At 48.3% G+C, this 21,049-nt stretch overlaps 5 protein-coding genes across 5 annotated transcripts; 3 read left to right on the forward strand and 2 right to left on the reverse strand.

Moving 5' to 3' along the window:
* Positions 1-760: 760 nt before the first annotated feature.
* On the forward strand, positions 761-1,360 carry F4813DRAFT_380187 (Cerato-platanin; the record flags this gene model as incomplete). Its single annotated transcript, XM_049245540.1, has 3 exons — positions 761-821; positions 905-1,071; positions 1,175-1,360. 3 exons carry the CDS (start codon positions 761-763, stop codon positions 1,358-1,360), a joined length of 414 nt encoding a protein of 137 aa, XP_049100629.1.
* Positions 1,361-2,483: 1,123 nt separating this feature from the next.
* On the reverse strand, positions 2,484-9,986 carry F4813DRAFT_388431 (uncharacterized protein; the record flags this gene model as incomplete). The annotated part of the gene is made up of 3 exons (XM_049246699.1): positions 2,484-8,572; positions 8,631-9,902; positions 9,962-9,986. 3 exons carry the CDS (start codon positions 9,984-9,986, stop codon positions 2,484-2,486), a joined length of 7,386 nt encoding a protein of 2,461 aa, XP_049100630.1.
* A 3,839-nt stretch (positions 9,987-13,825) lies between these two features.
* On the forward strand, positions 13,826-15,801 carry F4813DRAFT_355917 (uncharacterized protein). The gene has a single exon (XM_049242923.1). It carries the CDS (start codon positions 14,417-14,419, stop codon positions 15,341-15,343), a length of 927 nt encoding a protein of 308 aa, XP_049100631.1. The 5' UTR covers positions 13,826-14,416; the 3' UTR covers positions 15,344-15,801.
* Positions 15,802-16,696: 895 nt separating this feature from the next.
* Positions 16,697-17,543, forward strand: F4813DRAFT_388433 (uncharacterized protein; the record flags this gene model as incomplete). The annotated part of the gene is made up of 5 exons (XM_049246700.1): positions 16,697-16,834; positions 16,896-16,940; positions 17,029-17,103; positions 17,262-17,379; positions 17,479-17,543. The coding sequence occupies 5 exons, from the start codon at positions 16,697-16,699 to the stop codon at positions 17,541-17,543; spliced, it is 441 nt and encodes a 146-aa protein (XP_049100632.1).
* Positions 17,544-18,436: 893 nt separating this feature from the next.
* Positions 18,437-20,891, reverse strand: F4813DRAFT_41113 (kinase-like protein). Its single transcript, XM_049248451.1, has 3 exons — positions 20,678-20,891; positions 20,138-20,596; positions 18,437-20,080 (listed from the first exon to the last, which is right to left on the reverse strand). Exons 1-3 carry the CDS (start codon positions 20,721-20,723, stop codon positions 18,465-18,467), a joined length of 2,121 nt encoding a protein of 706 aa, XP_049100633.1. The 5' UTR covers positions 20,724-20,891; the 3' UTR covers positions 18,437-18,464.
* Positions 20,892-21,049: the final 158 nt, after the last annotated feature.

The raw sequence follows: 21,049 nt of genomic DNA on the forward strand, positions 1-21,049 counted from the left end.
GTCCAGCCAGTCACAGACTTGCGGCCCCAGCAAAGAATCAAGCCGCACCGCCAAATACGAGTGAGATCGGCATCGACTACTCCCCACATAACCTCCAAGCAGCACAAACACGAGGATTCAAGACCCGCCGATGTTGCATGGTACTGGTACAATGCCTTTGACTTACCATCATATGTGTATTGCCTGTTCTTATGCAACCTCTGTTTACTTAGCAGACAACCGATTAATACATACTAATACACACTACACTAGGTTACCAAGTGCATGGCCACAGCCTTCATCTCAATAATCTTTGTCGTCACTGCACATGAATGGGCCCTGCATTAAGTTAGGTACCTTAAGCTAACAGCTGAAGAGTCCTAATGGAACCAAACCCATGTTCCACTGAGGTGCAGCATGTCACCAACGTATGATAGCATCCAACTTCAGCTTCGTAAGTAACGTACCGTCCCGTAGAGACAAAGTAGCGTAGCGCGAATGGCGGGAGCCACGATATACGAGACCCTCAGAATATGATACAACCAAGTTGGGCAATCAGGTAAATGTATATAAGGACAACGTCTACTCGTCTTTCCACGGCCATCTTATAATCGCCATCCACAGCAGCATTTGCAACTTAAATACTAATACATCCTCATCAACTCTAACAAATTCCATCCTCACTTCTCTCTTCCTCCCCGCACTAGACATAATACCCGAGACATAACAGTCGCTCCTCAAATTCCAACCTTCAACCTTCAACCTTCAATCTCATACGAAAATGCAGTTCTCCAAGCTCGTCCAGTTCCTTTCCCTTGCCGTCGCCTCCTCGGCCGTCACAGGTACGACACCTCCTCCCCTCTTACAAGGAAACCTATATAGGGTATTGATATTCTTACGATAACTGATAACTAACACGCAACAGTCTCCTACGACACCGGCTACGATGACCGATCCCGCTCCCTAACAGCCGTCTCCTGCTCCGACGGCGCTAACGGCCTGATCACGCGCTACGGCTGGCAGACTCAGGGCAACATCCCAAGCACATACATCGGCGCCGCCGACGCCATCGCCGGCTGGAACTCTCCTTCCGTATGTTCCCTTCCTCTCCCCCTTCCCCTTCCCCCCCTCATCTCTTAACCTGAAATATAAGGCACCTAAGCAAAACAAGACGCGATGCTAACAAACCTAATAGTGCGGCACTTGCTGGGAACTAAGCTACCAGGGCAAGACCATCAACGTCTACGCCATCGACCACGCCGCTGCCGGCTTCAACATCGCCCTCGACGCCATGAACGCCCTGACTAATGGCCAAGCCGTTGCCCTCGGCCGCGTCGACGCCACTTCCCGCCAGGTCGATGTCAGCGCTTGCGGTGTCTAGGCCATCTCACCCACTCACCTACTCACTCATCACACATTAATGCATATTCTCACGATGAAAAAGACGGAGTTTGTTTTCGGTGACGGGAGCGGATAGCGAATGGACCCGGTGTTTTGGTTACGGATCGCATTTTTATTTTATATAACGCACACCGACTCACGTATATGTATATAAGGTACCTACTACCTACTTAATGTCCATTCCTTAATTACGCATACTTAGAAATCATCATTATATATATATGTTATGATATCATTCGGATGGCGTGGGTCTTGTTCTTGTTACTGTTCCGTGGACTTCGCTCAACTGTAGATATGGGTATAGCATTCCTTAGAAATACATCTCTACAATGAACTTGACTTTGATTTTTGAATTTAATCGTTTGTTTTATTTAGGTCTATGATTACCACACAAATAAACAAGGGGGAAACTTTGATTCAAAACGTGACGAAAGTATTAATTATAGCTGTCTAATATCTCCTCGACACGACACGACACGACACGATCCTAACGATCGTCTTCATACAGTAGTAGTACTAGTTTATCTAAAACCCTCCCCAGAAACGACGTCACGCGTATGCATCGAAGATTCCAACTTCTCTGCTTCTCCTATCTCTTCTCTTCTCTTCTCTTATGATTCTTTCTCATGAGTGAAACGAGCGAGAACCCCTCCTTCTCTCGTCTCCAATTAACCGGCTATGCAAAGTGGCAGAACAAAGGAAACAAAATTGTTATGAAAAATATGAAAAAATAAGTAACTTTACTGGTTACTAATCTTGTTCTCGAATGGGAAAATTTGGGAAACCAATTGCCAATCTGATCCGTCAAGAGAATGAATGTGGATGGTTATTTGTTGTGTTTCGTTCCATCACGTTGCAAGTGCAGATAGTGTGCGAGAATGGCGAGAAAATAGAGAGTAAAGGGGTATCAATCTAGACATTGCGGTAGCAGCAGAAGAGAAAAAAAGGCAAATGGTATAAAAAAGCGCGCATTCGATATATAACGACAATTTCCCCAAATGCCTTGATGATTTCCTGCGACATGCATAATAATGCCGCCCAAAAAGAAAGTAGAAATCCGGAAAAGGTTCGACTATCAGTCGAGTCCTGATCCATTAAACACCTCAATCATCGAAGAAGGAAGCATCGTCAAACTCCTCAACGTGCGCGTCTGAATCGTATGCGCCAGATCGCATCATTGGGGGAGTAATTGGTTGGCGACGCTCCTGTTGAGGCGGTGTGCTTATCCTAGGCATCTTCTCGGCTTGCCGCGCTGTCATTGACTGGCCTTGAGATCTAGCAGCAAACTGTTCGGCAGTAAACCGACGGCCGGTAGTACCGAACGCCGTAGGTTGTATCTGGTTCTGCTGTGCCAGCGGGGTGTTCCTAATACCAGAAGCCGGAGGAGTCATGAGACCAGAGAGGTAGTTGTTCTGAGATGTGTTGTTCGATTTCGAAGGCGTAGAGCTTCTAGCTGACGCTGGAGACGAAGACAAGACATTGGACAAACTGTTAAGCGCAGGCTGGTTCGACTTTCGCCAGCTGCCCCAAGCAGCTGCGAGAGGCCCAACAGCCTGTGCAACTCGAGGAGTTGCAGCTCCTCTAATTGTAGCGGCAATGTTGGGTAAGCTGATGGCCGAACCACCATTCATGGCACGCTCTCGTTCCTGTTCCTCCATTTGAAGATTTGCCTTCAGACGTATAGCCGCGTCCTTGACGGAATCTCGATCCAAATGATCCGAGGATAGCGCGTTGATAATATCTTGAAGATCTCCATGTCTCACAGCAAGGAGCTCACGTAGCCACGTGATCTCGTCGTCTCGCTTGGAAATCTTAGAGGCGGCGTCAGGATCAAGCTCAGCAACAGTTTGCTCGAGCTCTTCAATGCGCTGCTCACGGGCCTGCAATTGCTCTTGCAGGACCATGATAGATTCACGCAAGGCCTGCGGCGAAACCTTCTCGGGGAGTTGCATAGCCTCTGCTAGCTGTTTCGTCTGAGCAACAGGCCCAGGTGCACTAACAGACTTGGACGCTTGTGCTGCTTGGGCCGCTGCCCTGGCAGCTTCCTGCGCAAGCTGTACCTTGTCTTCCAGGTGAGCAACACGGTCTTGGAGATGTTCGGTCTTTGAAGTTGACAGGCTGAGTCGCTCCAAAAGATTCTGTTCTGTACGTTGCGCATCTTCAGCAGCATTGCTGATCTGTCGCTCGTACCGTGCTTGAAGATCCTCCATCTCGTTTTGGTGTTTACTAATGAGATCGCTAAGTTCGACACGTCTCTTACTCTCGGCTTCTCCAAGCTCGGTCTGCTTAGTTGTCTGGGCTTCCTCGAGCATCATCTCATGGTGTGCCTTCGCAGTGTCTGCATCCATCCTGACCTGGTCCAGCTGAGCTCTTAGTTTATTAATATCTTCCTCAAGCTCCTCACGCACGGCGTTAACTTCGTTATTAGCAGCTTCTAGCTCAGCTTGCATGGAAGTCTGTGTGCGTTGAACTTCGGCAGCTGCCGACTCTCTTGCTTCGTGGATTTCTCTCTGGTACCGTAGAATATTTTGCTGGAGATTATGATTGTCGTCACGAAGTTCAGATAGCAATGCTTCAAGCCGTTTGCATTCGCTAACAGCTCTTAGGCCAGCACGCTCGCCATTCTCCAACCTTTCAATTTCGGTTTCGAGGCGTTCGCGAGTTCGTGCTTCAGCTTGTAGCCTGGCATCAAGTACTTCTTGCCGTGCGATAAGGCCTTGCTCTCTCTTCTGGCGTCGGGCATTCTCTTCCGTTATTTCGCGAGCTGCATGGGCCATGTCGTCCTGCAGAGACATAAATTTGGCTCGCCAGCTATTCCGGATTTGCTCGTTTTCTTCAAGCTGGACGCCGAGTGTATCAATGAGTTTATGCATGTGCTTATTCTCATTAATAGCCTCCATAAGATCATCCGTCTGTCGATGAGCTGTCTCCCTTGCATGTTCAGCTTCAGAACGCCAGTGCCGCGTCTCTTGTCGTGCATCGCGGAGTTCAACTTCTGCAATGTTAAGACGGTTCTTGAGCTCTATCTGGGTCTGCTCGGCATTTGCCTGAGCTGCTTCGAGGAGGCTAAGGCGCATAGAGGCCTTGCCTGATGACTGCTCCATACCCTTAATCTTGTGCTCACGTTCTTCAAGTACAGCCCGTAGACGATCTTCCTCTTCGGAAGAGATACGAAGAAGTCGTTGGATCTCCGAGAGCCTATCTTCGGCTTCCCTACGACCCGCCAATTCTTGCTCGGTCTTGTTTTCTGCAAACCTGAGGCGCTCTTCCAGGTCATGTATTCTCTGGTCGAAAATACTACGGTTCATAATTTCGACCTCTACCTTTGTCTCCGCCTGTTCTAGCTGTCGTCGAAGCTCAGCAGCACGATCCTCAGCACCGCGCCTAATTGTTGTCTCATTCTCCCCTCTGGCCTCCTCGGCTCGCAGTCGATCTTCAAGTTGAAGGACTCTAGAACGCTCGCTCTCGGTTCTGCCCGTTTCGGTATGCAGGCGCTGCTCAAGTTCCTGTATCCTCGATTGCATCTCAGAGAACCTCGCGTTCGCTGCCTCGTCGTCCTTAACTACCGGTTGAGAAGTTGCAGGCATGCGACGCTCTACTGCCTCTTCTACGATAGTCCGAATATCTTCGCCACGGAAGTCTGGTCGTAAGGTTTGGCTGAGTTCCTCTTTCATTTGCTGCAATGCCTTTACGACGACCGCATCGTCTTTGCTCGGGCCCTGATCAACGGAATCGGGCTGAGCAGCCTGGAGAGCACGCATTGACTGCTGCTGATTTAGAGCATCCACAACAGCAATCCGAATTTGCTCCAGTCTTCTGTCTCTTCTGGGACTCATTGACCGGCGGATAGGCGTTTCGTCATCTTCATCGTCTGCATCGCTCTCTTGGAGCTCAGCGGAAATACTGCGTCTATCACGTCGGCTGGACGGCGCTCTACGAGTCAAAGAACCCAATGCATGTTGGATGTTGCTAAGCGTTTTCTCGAGAGGGTCGAGTCTGGAAGCAATGACGGTACCAACCAGGTCGTTGACGTGACCATCGAAGTATTGGACACGTTGTTCTAGTTTCTCCTGCTCACTGGCGCTGAACGCATCATCCCATTCACTCCCGGGTAGGCTCTCTCCAATATTGAGTCGATGTACAGGACCATCAAACGAGTGCGAAATGCCGCTTAGTGGAGGGTCAACGAAGGGATCATCAAGCTCAGTTGAAGGTCTCGGGGCCACAGCCTTCTTAGGTAAGGGAAGATACTGCTGAGATGGGCTTGGACTCGGTGCATCACTTCGAAATGGTACTTGAGGTGGTAAGTGCACAGGTGGCGAGTTCGTGGTAGTAGCAGCTGGGACGTCATGCATAGGGCTGGGCTCACGCCATGTAGGAGACTCCATCGTTCTCTTAACTCCCATCGTCGGATCATTTTTGTTGAGATGTTGCATAACCGCATCGATTTCTTCGAATGTTGGCTCATGGATAGTACCCTCTCTCGATTCAGCTGGTTCCGATGGCGGGCTAACAGGCAGAGGTTCGTAGCTATGCAACTCTGATACCTCGCTAGCTTGTTCGTTAAGATTTTCTTCAGGAAGTTGCGAAGATTTATCTTCGGATACTGAAGACGGAGTAGCAGCGAATCGAGAAGAGGACAATCCAGCCGATTTCGGTTGTGGCGATGGAGAAGCTGCGAATCTTGACGCGTTCAAGCCCCTTGGAGCAGGTGGCGGTGATGCAAACCGCGAAGAACCAAGACCCTTGGTGGATGGAGCAGTTCTTTCCGTCGGAGTTTGCTGCACCTTGATCGGTTCAGGTTCGGCCTCGGCAACAGACTTGAAATCTGGCCCAGGAGTTGGAGAACCGGCACGGTCATCCTCAGACTCGTCTTCGGACTCGACCATCTGCGCCGGTTGGGTCTTGAGGACAGGGTCAAACGAAGCGGACGCAGAATCAGTTGTAGCGCCGAAAGCAAAGCCACCAGGCACAAACGGCTGAGCTGTAGCAGAAAGGCTCTTATTGTGCTGCTTCTTGAATGAGGGTTCATCGTCTCCAAACGGCCTAGCATTGTTGAAGTCTTGGATCTCCGTGTCGTTCTTGAACTCAAAAGGTTTCCAGCTAGGCTTGTCTTGGTCAGGGGATGTCGTAGATGGACTAGTAGTCGCCTTCGTGCCATTCGACTCGGACTGCAATTTCCCATCTGTAGATTCGGAAAGGATCGTAGATGCGAAAGTCGTGTCGCCTACATGAGAAATTTCTTCTTCCTCTGTTCTGTTGTTGGAGTGGAAGTTCACAATAGTACTATCCCTTTCGGAATCAGCAGGCTCCGAAGCAACAGGGCTGGGCTGCGCCCGTGGCAAGATCTCCGGCTCCGGCGTAGGCTCGGCAAATAAGGGGACATTATCACCATCGTCGTTACTTTCCCTAAATTGCTTCTTAGTCGGATTAGCATCCGTGATTTGGCCATCCTGGCTTTCCGTAGTAGGGACAGCAGAGTGTTGACCAGATGGTGACACGATAGGGACAGCCTTAGACTTCTTCACAGAATTGGCGGCCTCGGACAGCTTCAGGTCGATGTTACCAAATATGCTACCTAGGCGGTTTTCAACGCTCTCGTTACCAGAGGCCCCGGCACTAGTTACCGACGAAGCAAAAGATTTCGATGGCTGGAAAGCAGGAGCATCGGGGCGGAACTTAGGTCCAGACGCAGAGAAGCTAAACTCGGTCTTGCGAGGAGAGAACGCTGGCGCGGCTGCATTAATTTTACCCTTCGATGACGATGTTGAAGGAACACTAAAATGACTAGAAGTCGCGGAGTGTATTTTCGGTGTAAAGGATGGCACCCCGGCCCTGAATGCGGTTGGTTGAAAACTGGTCTGCTGGACATTATTGTTACCAAAGACGAACTGACCAGGAGTGAAGCTACTCGTAGGGTTAAATTTGAATTCGGCTGCCCCAGCATTCAACTTTGACAAGGATGGCTTGCTAGTATGGCTCTGGCGACGCGAAGAGGATTTACTATCAGAAGTTCGTTCATCCGCCCAAGGATTGCTAGAAAACGACCGCTGGTGAAATTGGTTTGCCAAATCAAAAGGCTGGTTAGGCGTACCGAGATTGCTTGGATTCGTCTCAATTTCGTATGCACTATTACCGTTTTGCAGATCAAGCGCAGCTGGCCGGTGTTTCTGGAGGCTCCCTTCGTCAGTACTATCCCGTGCCTCGTCGAGGTACGGCGTTTGAGAGAGAGAATGCCCGCGGCTATGTGGTTGTGGGTGATGAAGTTTTGGTCCTTCATCAGAATCATTGCCAAAACTACCGAAGTGGACAGACGGCCCTCTTGCGTGTGAAGCGGGAACTGCCTCAATTTCTTGCAAGTGGTTCTCTTTCATTTTATCGTATTCGTTATGGGGGCTGTAATCCTCATGCTCAAGTTGAGAACGGAATTGCTCTTCCAAGTGATACTCGGCGTCGTCAATCTCTTTCTGGAGACTGGCACTAGCATTATGACGTATAAATCGGCTAGGCTCTGGAGTTTTTGATGGGCTCTTGTCCTCATAAGGATTGCTCTGAGTCTCCTCTTCTTCAATTTCTCGCAAGTCTTGCAAGCGAGGCGATGCCCTAGCCGATTCTTGCCTATGCAAATACTGATGCGGAAGCATTGGATATTGCAAAGATTGGTGCCTCGAGTGAATACCGCCAATGGGCGAAGATATACCGTCACGCTGGAAAGGCGAATTGGGCGACATGACCGAGTTCAAGTTAAGAACAGAAGGCGAGCCACTACGACCCAGATGTTGCTGCAATAGCATTTGCGGAGACCAAGGATGAGGCGAAGACGGATTGGAGAAATGGAAGGGAAGCTCGTGCGGTGAGATAGAAATTGACGCGCGGGGGTTGAATTTGCCGTGCAACGACGGGCCATGGAAAGAAGCCGGAGAAACAGCCGATGCGATACCGGGGCTCTGCACGGACGACCCGGGGCCGGATAGGAACGGGGGTGGGAAGGCGAATGGTTGCTGCCCGTTGCTTGCGGCCGAAGACGTTGGAATAGGCGGCGAGAACGGCAATTGAGGGTATTGGTTCGAAGTTTGCCGACTCATATTTGTTGCGGCCGGGGAGATTGAGGGTGCAGGCTCGTCGTCGCCAAACGATACACCAAGCGCCCTAAGCTTGGCTTCATTCAACTCATTGACATAATTCCGCCATGCTGCAATTATAACATTAGTATATGCTTCTAGAGAAGGGACCATTCGAACTAAACACACCATTTAAATCTGGAAGCGTCACCTGATACGTATGCTGAGAACGTTCATTGACAACATCATCCGAATTAGGCCACTCATCCCTGCTCTGAGAATAACTTTCGAGGGGATCCAGGGGAGCATGACGTCCTTCCAAGTCAAACCCACGAATATCATAACCTAACTCTTCCCAGGAACGCCACATTTCTTTCACTTCAGCAGCATTTAGAGGGACCGGTGCTTTGCCGGGTCGGCCTCGTTCTTCGTCCCATGGTAGGCAAACTAGGATATTCTTTCCTTTCCAGGGCACTTTCTTCTTGGGTCGCGGTGTGCGCCCTACGACCTGTTTAATCGATTTAATCGGAGTAGTAGGCGCAACAGAATTTGAATTATTCCAATTCGGCTGGTCGCTTCTAGAAGTGTCTATTCTTGGTGCCGATTCCGAGATAGAGTCTATGGTATGGATGCTGACGGCATCTTGACTACCTTTCTCTACCTCAAGCGCGTCCATACTTGCGGTTCCGCTAGTAACGCGCCGGTCCAGAGCAGCTTGCTTTAGAGTTTCGTTGCTAGAACGCTGTCTCGGATAATGCCAAGACGCTTGGCTAGAGGCTCGAGACGGGTGAAGGGTAGCCCGTCGGTCAGCTCGTGGGGTCCTGGGATCTGCCTCTTCAAACCAACTCGCCTCTTCGCTCAAAATAGAGCTTCTCAATGAAGAGTGCTCACTATCGTCAGTTCCGTCACTAAGCCAATGGCGATGTTCAGAAGAAAGGTCCTCGGTGGTATGCTGACGGATCCAATCCTCTGTAATGCCGCGCAGGGGACGCCGAGCACGGTTCGCAAGTACAGCAGCGCTTCCGGACAGAGAAGTCGAGGGACGATCTAGCTCAGTTACTATAGTCAATGGAGCCGGGCGCAAAAAGGGTGTATTAATCTCCAGCTGGTGCAGCGGGGATTCTTCTGATGTCTCACTGCTGAAGCTTAGTCGACGTAGATAACCACTATCGGCTTGGGGATACGGTGAACCCCAGCTAGCTGTGACAAACTCTCTATCGTCTCCGGAACTACGATTAGATGGCGGCGTCCGAAGATATTCGGATGCCCGACCCGGCAGTGTCGGTGCTCGAAGCGGCGGGAGCACCGGAGACGATTCACCGTCGTCGTCGATAGTTGACGCACTCGAGACGGGGGATGACGACCTCGCTGAAAAACTACGATATGGCGAAGCTCGAGTGCCGTCCTGTGCAAAAGCACGAGGAGGGGTTGACGGGTTTGAAGAATACGTCTTTGGGGGGGCTGAACCAAGGTATAAGTTAGCCCTTGATTCTGATATCTCAGGAATCAAGAAAAGATACGGAACGATAGGCGGAGTCGAGACATACCACGACGAGATCAGCGCAGACAAGGCATGGGTCGCCTGCTGCTAGATCTCCAGACTACTACTCTCACGTTTATCCGTGCACCTTCTTCGTAGCCCGACGATAATTGGAATCGGGTCGTGGGCCAACTAAGGGGTAAAAGTTGCGGTACTAGACAGCGTGGGGATTGTCGCGACGCGTCCTGGTGGGAAAAAAAGAAAAAAGAAAAAAAGAGGGCTCACCGAGGCGATCGGGAAGAAGAAAAGAGCGGAAGAGAAAATATATTAAAAGAATGGTAAAAATACGCAACTCTCCATCGGTTTCGCCTTGCCTGTCACTATCCGCCTTGAATCCAAGAAGGAGTGATTTACATAAGATGGACTCGATAATAAAAGACGCGATGGAGAGAGCTTCGGACAGAAATGCTGCAAGCTGGTGCCCCTTGGTTGTAAAGAAAAACCCAAGTTGTTCAAAAAGTTGTCTAGGATTGCCTGTTCATGGAAATTGCTATTTAGATCTAGCCTAGTGCTAAATTGGATACGATAGAAGATACATATAATCGGCAAGTGCTTCCGCCTATATCTATACTATAAAGGGTCCGTGCGCGATGTATTTTTTAACGGTATTTTATCAGCCCAAATTCGCGTTGTGGACTCGCATAGCGCTTCCCCTCGCTCATAATTTAATGGGCCTTCCCATCGCGTTGGAATATCCACTCCTGCCACTTTGCTGCCACCTATTAGCTAAATGTAACCTATTCGTTCTACCATTTAAAACACTTACAGGTAAGTAATGCGATAGAGCGACCTCTGATTAGTAGGATTCGTAGCTAAGGCTGGTAAAATATCAACGGCCATTCCGTCCCTTCTTTCTACCACCTTTATACACCTACTAACCTACCTACATACTAAGATATTTAGTACAAGCACCTCTAAGAATTATCAGCACAACACAATAAACCTTATCTATCTCTACTTAATAGCATGAAAACACCTAAATTGTCGTGCGATGACGCAAGCTTCCTAACCTCTGAATACCTAGGTATACTCTCGAGAGTGATGGCTTCTACCATGCCTGCTTATACGTAGCGTGCCTTAATTACTTAAGGTAGCATTTACAGCTCGGCCATACTAGTCAGCTTGCAATACATACAACAAAAAACACGTGTACAATTTCTAAGGTATATATCTCTTGCCAGCTCAGTCTTGTAACCCCAAAGAGAAGGGAACCGAGACTGAAATCAAGTCCACTTATATGAGCTCACAGCATATGACCATAGAACCGGATAATAAGCTACAAGGCAACTTTAATGTGTTTACGGAATAGACAACCCTTGGGTTTTTGAGGTATTAGGGCTGGCGCACACCTATCCACGACAGGGGAATCTTAATGCCAATGCCGGGGCATAGACACCAATTCAATTAGGGAATAGTTGGTATCTGAAACTGCCTTGTTGACGTAATATGGATTGCCTACGTTGCAAGAAGCTATTCAGATGTCTTCATCTTTAAGTGCGTTCCAAGTGACGTCAGGTTCGGCAGCCCAAGAGTCAGTATCTATAATTAGATGACCACTCAACGAGCCATCGTCATCCACGCATTCATGTATAATGCCCCAAAATTGTGAAGAGATGCGCGAGTCATAGTCAGGTAGTTAGCAAGATTATCGATATTGAATGGCAGCGTATATTGTCCCCATTCCGTAATTGACCAGTTGGGTTTTATTCGGAACATCATCCCTGACAGCAATCCAGTTGATAATATGAGAGCACTTAAAATATTTAGAGAAGGCTGCCTCCATATTTCTCAATGGCCCAATAGGTCTGGAATAACAGGTCTTTCGAATATTGCTTACCTCGGTTAAATCATAGGATAAGATGCTATAACTAGGTAGTTTTAAAGACAAACAATATAAAGATATATTTTACATATAAGTATGGCCATTGGTCGTATAAGCACCCTTACTAATTGGTAGGATTCGGTATAAGCAGTCAATATTCAAATAGTATAAGTTAGAGAATAGCAGATGGCAGACACGGAGCAGGCATAACTACAATAAAGGAACGTGGTTGTTATATTCATTACACGTATTCAAGCCTTAAATAATATGTAGTCTTTCTTCAACAGTATCAACGACGTAGGGTAAATAGAGACAACTGAAAGGACCAGTAAGATAAAAAGGATATCTAAAAATAGAGGGTATCGCCAAAGCTAAGACAAGACAACTTTAGGGGCCGAAACCTAATCCTTCTAAAGGTTAGCGATGCGCTGAATGTAAAACGGGCCCGGATTCCAGACACGGGGCTGGACGGCCGAGAACCTGTCGGCTAGACGCCACGGCGTAATACTCTGTCTAGATTGGTCCGATCAAGCCACTTCAATTCAACGTTTTCCACAAAGCAAGGCGCGCGACCCCCGCGTTTCGATTGTGCAGGTCCTAGGTAGAGGTTAAGGGGTTCTGTATGTAAAAAGAGTAGGAGGCTAGGAAGGCTGTTGGAATCTCTACGGAATAGGTTCTACCTAACTAAGCAGCTAATTCCACAAATAGCGCGGTGTAGTAAGATTATCTCAATTGAGAATGTCAGAACAGTTAAAATCGCATCCGTCACGCGTAGATTGCGGCGCAATTGGCAATTGGCAATTGGACGTCCGGGGAAGAAACCATTGCCGGGACTGTGTTTCGAAACGGTAACTTGTGTTGCGAATAGAATCCATCGCAAGCGCTTGAGGCTTGTCGTCATAGGGGAAATTCAATAGTTGCAAATTAGTGGATATGGATACCTATTGAGTCGATCGTTAGGTTAAGCTTGATTGTAAGATTCTAATAGCCTATGAAAAGTTCTGTGCGTTATTAGTGTATTGTACCTACCTAGGTTAGGTACCTGTTAGGTAGGTATTCATTATGGACCGACCGGTATTACAGCATGCAACGTTGTCCGATCGACACCCATTGTAACTTGCAGCTTACAGCTTACCTCCGCTTACCTCTTAACTGCTTGAATAAATCAATTGAATGCACTGTAATTCCTGTTCTGCATACCTACCTACCTGTGTGGCTGTGTGGCTGCTGATTTCGGATTCAGGGCAGGTTCAGGGCAAATTCAGGGCAAGTCCTAATCCATTCTAGTTAGACCCTGATGATCACTCCAGTCACTAACAAAATGGCGGTACGAGGTGTTCATGTGCATCATGTGCATGCCTTAGGTACATATGTAGGTATGTACATATGCAAGTACAACAATTAGGTAGGACACCTTCCAAGGACAGAGTAGATTTGGTCAACGAACAATGTTTGTATACACTACATAGAAGTAACAATTATTAATATTCGGAAGGTCGAAATAGCAGATATACATATATCGACGTCAGAGAAGTTAAAGGCAGGCCCTATTTTTAGTTGCCTATCTTCAAAGTTCAATGCAGATATGTAATCCGTAGCCTACCTCAGATTGAAGGTGGCGCGTCAGATACAGTAGGTATCTTCGCAAACACATCCTAAATTCGGCCGATTCGGGGTTGTAAGGGAGAGAAGTCTTATGTACTCATTTATGCAAAGAAAAAAAGATTCAAGAGAGTGACCAACCAACCAACCAAAAAAAAAAAGACAAGGCAACCAGTTCGGATGCAGAGCTTAACTAATAGAAATCAGTAGATGCGCCACAAACATCGAGACTTGAAAGTCAATCTGTCTTATTAGCGCTGTTCAACAGTAAAGTCAATTGACTACCTCCCTAGTGCATGTACATCTACATAGTGGCACCTGGTTACCGTACGCTATGGTCCATAGTATGATTCTGTCACGATACCCTGAAAAGTAGAGCCTACCTGCCTGCAGACAACCCAGTTTGTCCCAGTTGTCTAAGAAACCTATCAGCTCCACCGTCGGATCCACCCGCCCCTTTCCTTTGTCGAGCTGTGATTGGGTCTTTGATTGAAAATTATGCGCGAACCCTCACTTTACGCATCTTTGTGCAAATACGAACTAAATGTAACCATACTTCCTCCAGTTACCCACACCTCACTTTCCTTCCACAGATTCTTCACATCCTTACTCTGGTCCTTACTTTGGTCATTCGTTTCTCCCTCATCACCCTATTATTATATCCATTCCTAATCCATCATTGCGTTTCCCTTATTTTCCCCCGGAGGTGTTCAACTTCTACCTCAACACCTTACGCTCTTTTACTCAATTTCCTATTATCTGCGCAACGTCCCGATAACACAGTACAGCATTTCGCGTTGCGTGAATAACTGACGACGAAACAACTGGGTCTGACCGGCAAACCGTGCTTCAGATTTAAAATTAATATTTCCCATCATCACCCACCCACGTGTCACATAAAACCTCATCTCAATAAAAACCTTAAGAAGGGGAGGGACGGATAATATCCATTAGTTTCTTGCCCTTCTCATTCTCGACCAATTCTAGTATTATTATACTTTACTAGTCGCCATGCATTCGACGCGACTTATCCATCTAATGATGGCGGCACTGTCGGTGACCGCTGTCACTGGAGTAGCTTGGCTCGATAATCAGCACGCTGGCGCAGGTCAACTCGCGGTCAGGGCGGACAAGCCGGAAGATCTCATCTCACTTGGTCCTGCTCTCAACGCCGAGTCTACCACCGATGCACCTGCTGCCGATCCAACCACATCCAGTGGCGATGCAGCAAATGATTCGGTAACATCGGCTCCTCCCGCGGAAACCACGTCTGATACACCAACTACCTCTAATACTCCCACACCAACGCCTACAACAAGTGATGGACCTGCCCCAACGCCTACAACGTCTGACAGCCCAATCCCGACAACTACGGAAGCAACTACGGGAGGAACGACGGTGACGACGCCTCCGGCAACTACGACTCGCGCAAACCCTTCGTCCGCGGCCCCGACTCCCTCGTCGACATCCAGCGGCGGCAGCAGCGGTGATGATACAACCGAAGTTCCTCAGACGACGCCGCCACCTGTGACATCTACGTTCATCACCGTAATTACTTCTACTGACGCGGCGGGACAGACTCATGTCAGCTCATCTTCCAGCGTTATCGTATCGACGCCTTCTCCTGTTGCCGATACCAGCGGCAACAAGGAATCAGGAATGAGCCCACAAGTCAGAAATACGATCATTGGTGTCTGTGTCGGTGTTGGTGGCGCTATCGTCCTGGCAGCTGCAGGCGTGCTATTCTGGAGACTTCGTAACAACAGGCGAAGCCTGGAAGAGAACGAGGAGCTGGTCAGCTACGGCGATGGATTTGGAGGTCCCGGAACCGCAGAGAAGTCGGAACCTAGCGGTAGTACCGCCGGCCGCAGCCCGTTCCAGAGCACCCTCGAGAGCTACCACGCGCCGGCGCAAGCAAACGCTGCTTCTAACTTCTAAGCGGGGGCAATATATATTATCCCAGCATCAATCTCGTCTCCTACTGATTACGCGGGGTTATTTCAGTCCCGCCGGCGTTAGGGTTGAAGGTATTCATTCGCATGGCATCACATCGTTATTACGCTGCCCACATTTTCATAAGCCGATATCCACGAGGAATAGAAAAATATCCCCTGTATTTTCAAGTTACGACGTATACTAGAAGAAGGCGAAGAGGACCGCGTAGTCCCACGAGACCACGCGCAAAGATCGTCGTCTAATTGCAGCAGCTCTGGTTAGAGGCGGCAGATAGGCTCGGCCGAGCATGAAAGGAGGGAGGAAGCTCTACGACGCGAGTCTACGTAGCTGAGAGAAATGAAAGGAGAGTGTGAATGTTTGTATACAGCTTCGTAATACCAGCTTCTTCGATTCTGCAAAACTAAAGTATATATGCATTAATGCAAAAGTTATCCCTATCACTTATACGTGCTGTTGTTGATATGTCGTCACAAACCGGCACAGCGGGAACCGGGTCGAACCCAATTGTTTGATCTAGCGTCCGCTATGTATGTGCGTGCATGCGATTACCTATGTTCCGCGCGGGTTCCCAAGATGTCGGGACGTTGGGTCCGCGTTAGGCGGGCTTTAACTTTACTTTTATTTCGAACGGCGTCGGTGTCCGGTTTTTAGACTTTGACGGGCTGTCCGCAGAAGGTTATAAATTGTATGCAGGGCAGCAGCCAGCCGTCAGGGTTCTAGGGTTATATCAAGGTTTTAAAAAGCGTGATGATGTTTTTTAAGGCTGGCTTCGTTTCTAGATTGTGCCATCGCGAGGTAGCATTTATATATTAACTAACTAACCTAATAACTAATATGTATACATGGTGATAACGGTGCTACTTGATTCGATTTCTAGTGCCGTCTCAGGACGGTTTCAGCAGCGCCATCTGCGCACCTGTCCACCACCTCCTGGTATCCCCTCGCACCAATCAACCGTCTTAGCCGACTCGAGCTTTGCGTGTTTCAACTCGTTAGCCGTGGGGGTTATGTCATATAGGTAGGTAGGTTAGTTATCTACTTGGCGAAGACAGTTGTGGAGAGGTTGAGTTGTTTGATAATATATCCGTGTGGTAAATGAATGAATAAATAAATGAATAAATGGTATGTACGATAGGCATAAGCGGTAACTAACTATTAACTAACTACCTAGTTAAAAGTAATTTTATCAAAGAGATATTTCGCCTCGTTTCTGTGGTGGTAGTTATTATTGATTTATTCATCATCATCATCATCTTCTCCCGCTCGATTACTTCGAACGGCGCAATTTTATTATACGAGATTCGGAAATAAGCGCACCGAGAAGACGGCCAAGTCATGAGGTGCCGAGGCGCCGTTACCCTGTCTCTGCTGGCGGGATTCCTCGTCGGAGTGATGGCCGGCGACTTCATCGAGGAGATGCGACGGGATTTCCAGATGGGTTTGTTCGGGCGGCAAGCAGTATCTGATATACAGGTTCGTATGATAGGCACTATTCAATTCAGCTCGATATGTCCGACTGACTTAATCTATGTAGCAATTTAACCCGAGTAGTCCTCTGGGAGGCCAAACTCCAGCAAAGGTACGTACGTTCCTTTCGTCTCGATATATACAAGAGGAATAGAGAGCGTGCATACGTAGGAGTGAATTAGCTGACACTGAATTTATAGATCGAGTTCGACCAGAGCGATACGCAGAAGCCTTTCAAAATCACCAACAGCCGCATATCAGAAGGCCAGACGTTTGTATGTCACTGCTTTTGTTCTCCTCCTTCTCCTCGCAAGACATGGCCATAAAATTATTAAAAAGTCTTGTTATTCTTCCTCCCTATTCCTCGGCCTATCAGCAACAAGCCAACACCCCCCCTAACCAAACATAACTACAGCTGCTAACCATCCACCAGAACGACTTCAGCACCGCATCAAACCGCGTCTGCGACGACCTGAAGAACGACTGCGCCGACACTGCCAATCAGAATAGCAACAAGATCTTCAGCGTGTCAGACTGCGACAAACAGCGTGGTGAGTTTGCTCCCAGCCCCTGGTCTCCTACTAGCGAGTTGATGGGGGTGATCCTCATGACTTATTTAGTTGGTATTACTAGAAGCTAACGTGAACCAGACGATTGCATAACGGCAAATAAGCCTACCGATGAGGATAGCGACTTTCTTTACTTCTGCAACTAGATGGAGCGCTGCATTAGTTTGGCATGGAACGGCTTGCGGGTTTAGTCGTATAGGGGATCAAGTCTATATCAGCTTGATATTCATAGGCTTCTCAGCACGCAAGGGGCAAGCCCCCAAGCTAGGATTGGGGACACAACATACTTTACCTACCAGCGCGTTCTGATTGTCCGACTATCATATTTCAGGAGAGACCTAGGTTACGGGTTGGGGGCTAGTTGAAGAAAGTATAGGGTCGGCACAAACAAGACCAAAACCAAAAGACACTCCTTTAGTGGCAACACGTAGTACATATTTACTAGACGACGAACACAATAAAACACACTTGAATAAATAATCATAAATCATAACTGGTCCGCCTAATCTCGGGTAACACACCTCCCCTTACTCTAAACGTGTATCCGACAAAGGGACGGCATAAATCCAGTATTGAGGCAGACAATGTTGAATAATAGCGGCGAGCAATAGCATCTCGCAGCTCTGTCTTTAGTTTTGTAGCACTAGTGAGAATTCATAAAAGCATAAAATGACATTTCGCAAACGAGTTATACACAGGTATGCCTGAGGGGTCTGCCGGACCTCAATTCAGCCAAATACGCCGGGGGAAAAAAAGATAAAAACTCATAAACGAAGCTTTCTCCTTTGTATCGAAACGCCTGTTCTGTAACCAGCCATGCCATGCCAATTCTCAACGACGCGATTATGCTTTGTGACACCGAAACGTCATCATTACCTCCGGACACCTTTCCGAATTAGCCACCCTTTAGATATGAACAGAAGAAAGAAAGTAAGGGGTTCGACAAAGCGATGCCGTGTCGAGCCAGGTGGTTGTATATCATCGTGGGACTCGTTTACGTTGGTACATTAACCTGGAGAAAAGGGAGGATGAGGAGAGCGAGTTTTCTTCTTTCGTTACCAGGTAGACTATACCCTGGCCGGCTGCTTCTTCCGAACTAGGAACGGGCTCGGCATCTCGTCCCTCTCTGGATCCCAGACGGCGGGCTCAGCGAATCGGTCTCTAGAGCTACGCTTGGGGCTGACATTCATAGACTCGACTGGTCGACCGCCGGCTCTGGCTTGCTGGAGCTCAACAAGGGTGCGACCCTTGATGTTGTTCTTTGTTACTACCTTGGTAAGTGCTGGTTCTGGTTCCTTCTTTAGCGAGGATTTGCGCTGTCCACCGTTCTCCGCATTTTGCATGCTAAGATTGGCAACCGAGGGGATCTTGCTAAGCCGTCGGTTAGGAGAATCGCCCTTCTCTCTCAAAGCGCCATTACTAGGTTTAGCCCGGATTCGGAACTCGGGAGCAGAGGTAGGTAGAGGCGGCGTTGGCTTGTTAAAAGCCATGGAGGTTTGGTTTCTTAGACGGTTGATGGGGGCCGTCTTCATTGAAGGAAGGATCGGACGTTGGGGCCCGAAGGGGTTTTTGTTCGACCGCGGTGGGCGAGTCGGGGATGGGATTATATGATCGTCGTCATCATCCGAATCAGATGAGAACGGATCTCTCCTGCCTGATCGGATCTCTTCTTCATCATCAAAGTCAAATATGGGCGGCTTGTTTGCGGTTGGGGCCTTAGTAGCGATGTTGCGTCGTGGAGATAGGGACAGGGATGCAATAGCAACCATTGGGGATGGGGATGCCATGTCGATGTCCATCGACATTGGCGTTCCAGGATTGCGCTCGAACATGGTTTGAGCGCGGGCAAATGGCGCACGTGAACTGCGCTTAAGGGGGTGTTCTTCGGGAGAGTTAACAGAAAATTCGGTAATATCTGTAGTGGAAGGAAACTCGCTGTCCGTACTACCAGCCATGGACAGGAAGAAATTCGTCCTGGATACTTGAGATGATGTGAATTCGTGAGTCTCAACCGGCCCAAACGAGACTCTCTTCTTCTGTAGTTCTTCTTGTACCCGCGCTTCCACCTCGGCTTCGAAACGTCGTTGGAGTTGTTCAATCTCTTCATTGACAAGGCGGTCGATTTCTAATCGAGCCTTGACCTCCCACTCTCGTCGCAATTGAGAGTCGATCTCTTGGCGGAAGTTCAACTTATCGGCCTCGATGTTAGCTAGCTTCTCTTCGACTTGCTTTAGCTTGTTGCTAAGCACATTGTTGCGCGATTCCAACTCCATCTTGAATTCTACGGCCTCCCGCTCTTTACGCATTAAGCGTATAACCGGAAGGTTGAGCAAGGTTGCCGTGTCAGGGCGTAGATCTGGATTGACCCTGAGACAGTCTTTGATAACGGCCATAAGCTCCCCTGAGTAAACTCTAGGAAGTGGTGGGACCTTTCCCTCCTTGATCTTCTGAACGAGCTGGAAATGAGTCTTAGCGTTAAATGGAGGCTCACGCGCGCAAAGTTCGTATATTATACATCCTAGTGACCAGATGTCTGATTTAAGAGTATACCTCTCAGCAGCGCATATCTCGGGAGACATGTAGAATGGCGTTCCAACATACGTGGACGCAAAATCGTGCGACTGTATCATCTTGGATAGTCCGAAATCACCAAGCTTGACAGAATTATTCTCTCCGAGGAAGACTGTCACAAGTTAGCACATACCTCCGATAATGCATTATACATCTCCAGCTCACGCACCGTTCTCAGGCTTTAGATCTCGGTGGAGAATGGTGACAGCTCCCTGCGGTGCCTTCGTTTTCCCCATCGTGACTATTTCAAGGACATTCTTGCCTACCGACGGAGGATTTACGCCATAGTGACACCGGTACAAGGCGGTGACCAGCTGCGAGAATATCTCCCATACGAATTGCTCCTCGGCGTACTCCTTGCGACTGGCGAGACCCTTAATCACGCGACCGAGATCGCCATTACCACAATACTCCATATAAAGATATAGATCTTGAGTCTCTTTGAGATGTTCGCGGTGGTAGTAACCAACAATGTTGGGGTGTCGGAGAGTAGAGAGGATCTGGAACTCAGCATGTAGCTGTTCACGTTCCTTTTGGGACATTTTCAAGTAGCTGATCTCCTTTCGGCAGAGGATCTTGCCATCTGACTTCCGTCGGATCTTTCGAATGACGCCGAAGGAGCCATGTCCTACGTTTGCGATGTTAGAGGGCAGTCATGGAAATCAGAGTGAAGGGGATGACAGTTTCGTCAAAGGCAATAGAAACCTACCTATTTTCTCCAAGGTTTCATACTGCGAACTGATAGGTTCTGCCATAGTGAACTGAATTGCGAGTCGCTTTTCGAATTCAATGATTTATGACTATGCCATAGACAACAAAAGCAAGAAAGAAACTAAAGAAGTTGAAGGCAAAGCTATTGGAGGGATTGAAGGGGGGGTAAGCCAGAGCTATTCGATGCTGCTCCAGCTCGGGACTTTGGGGGGGGGGGATTGTCTTTGAGGATTATCTTACTACTTGTTGTTGAATAAAGAATTTGGTTCTGAAAATGGTTATGGAAACTGCAAAGGCAAGGGCAGAAAGTCAGAAAATAGCTGTCCATGTGATGGATCCGATCAATTTGCACAGGACACCCCAGTAGATA

This window comes from Daldinia decipiens (genome assembly GCF_022478715.1).
Source record: "Daldinia decipiens strain CBS 113046 unplaced genomic scaffold F4813scaffold_12, whole genome shotgun sequence".
NCBI lineage: Eukaryota > Fungi > Ascomycota > Sordariomycetes > Xylariales > Hypoxylaceae > Daldinia > Daldinia decipiens.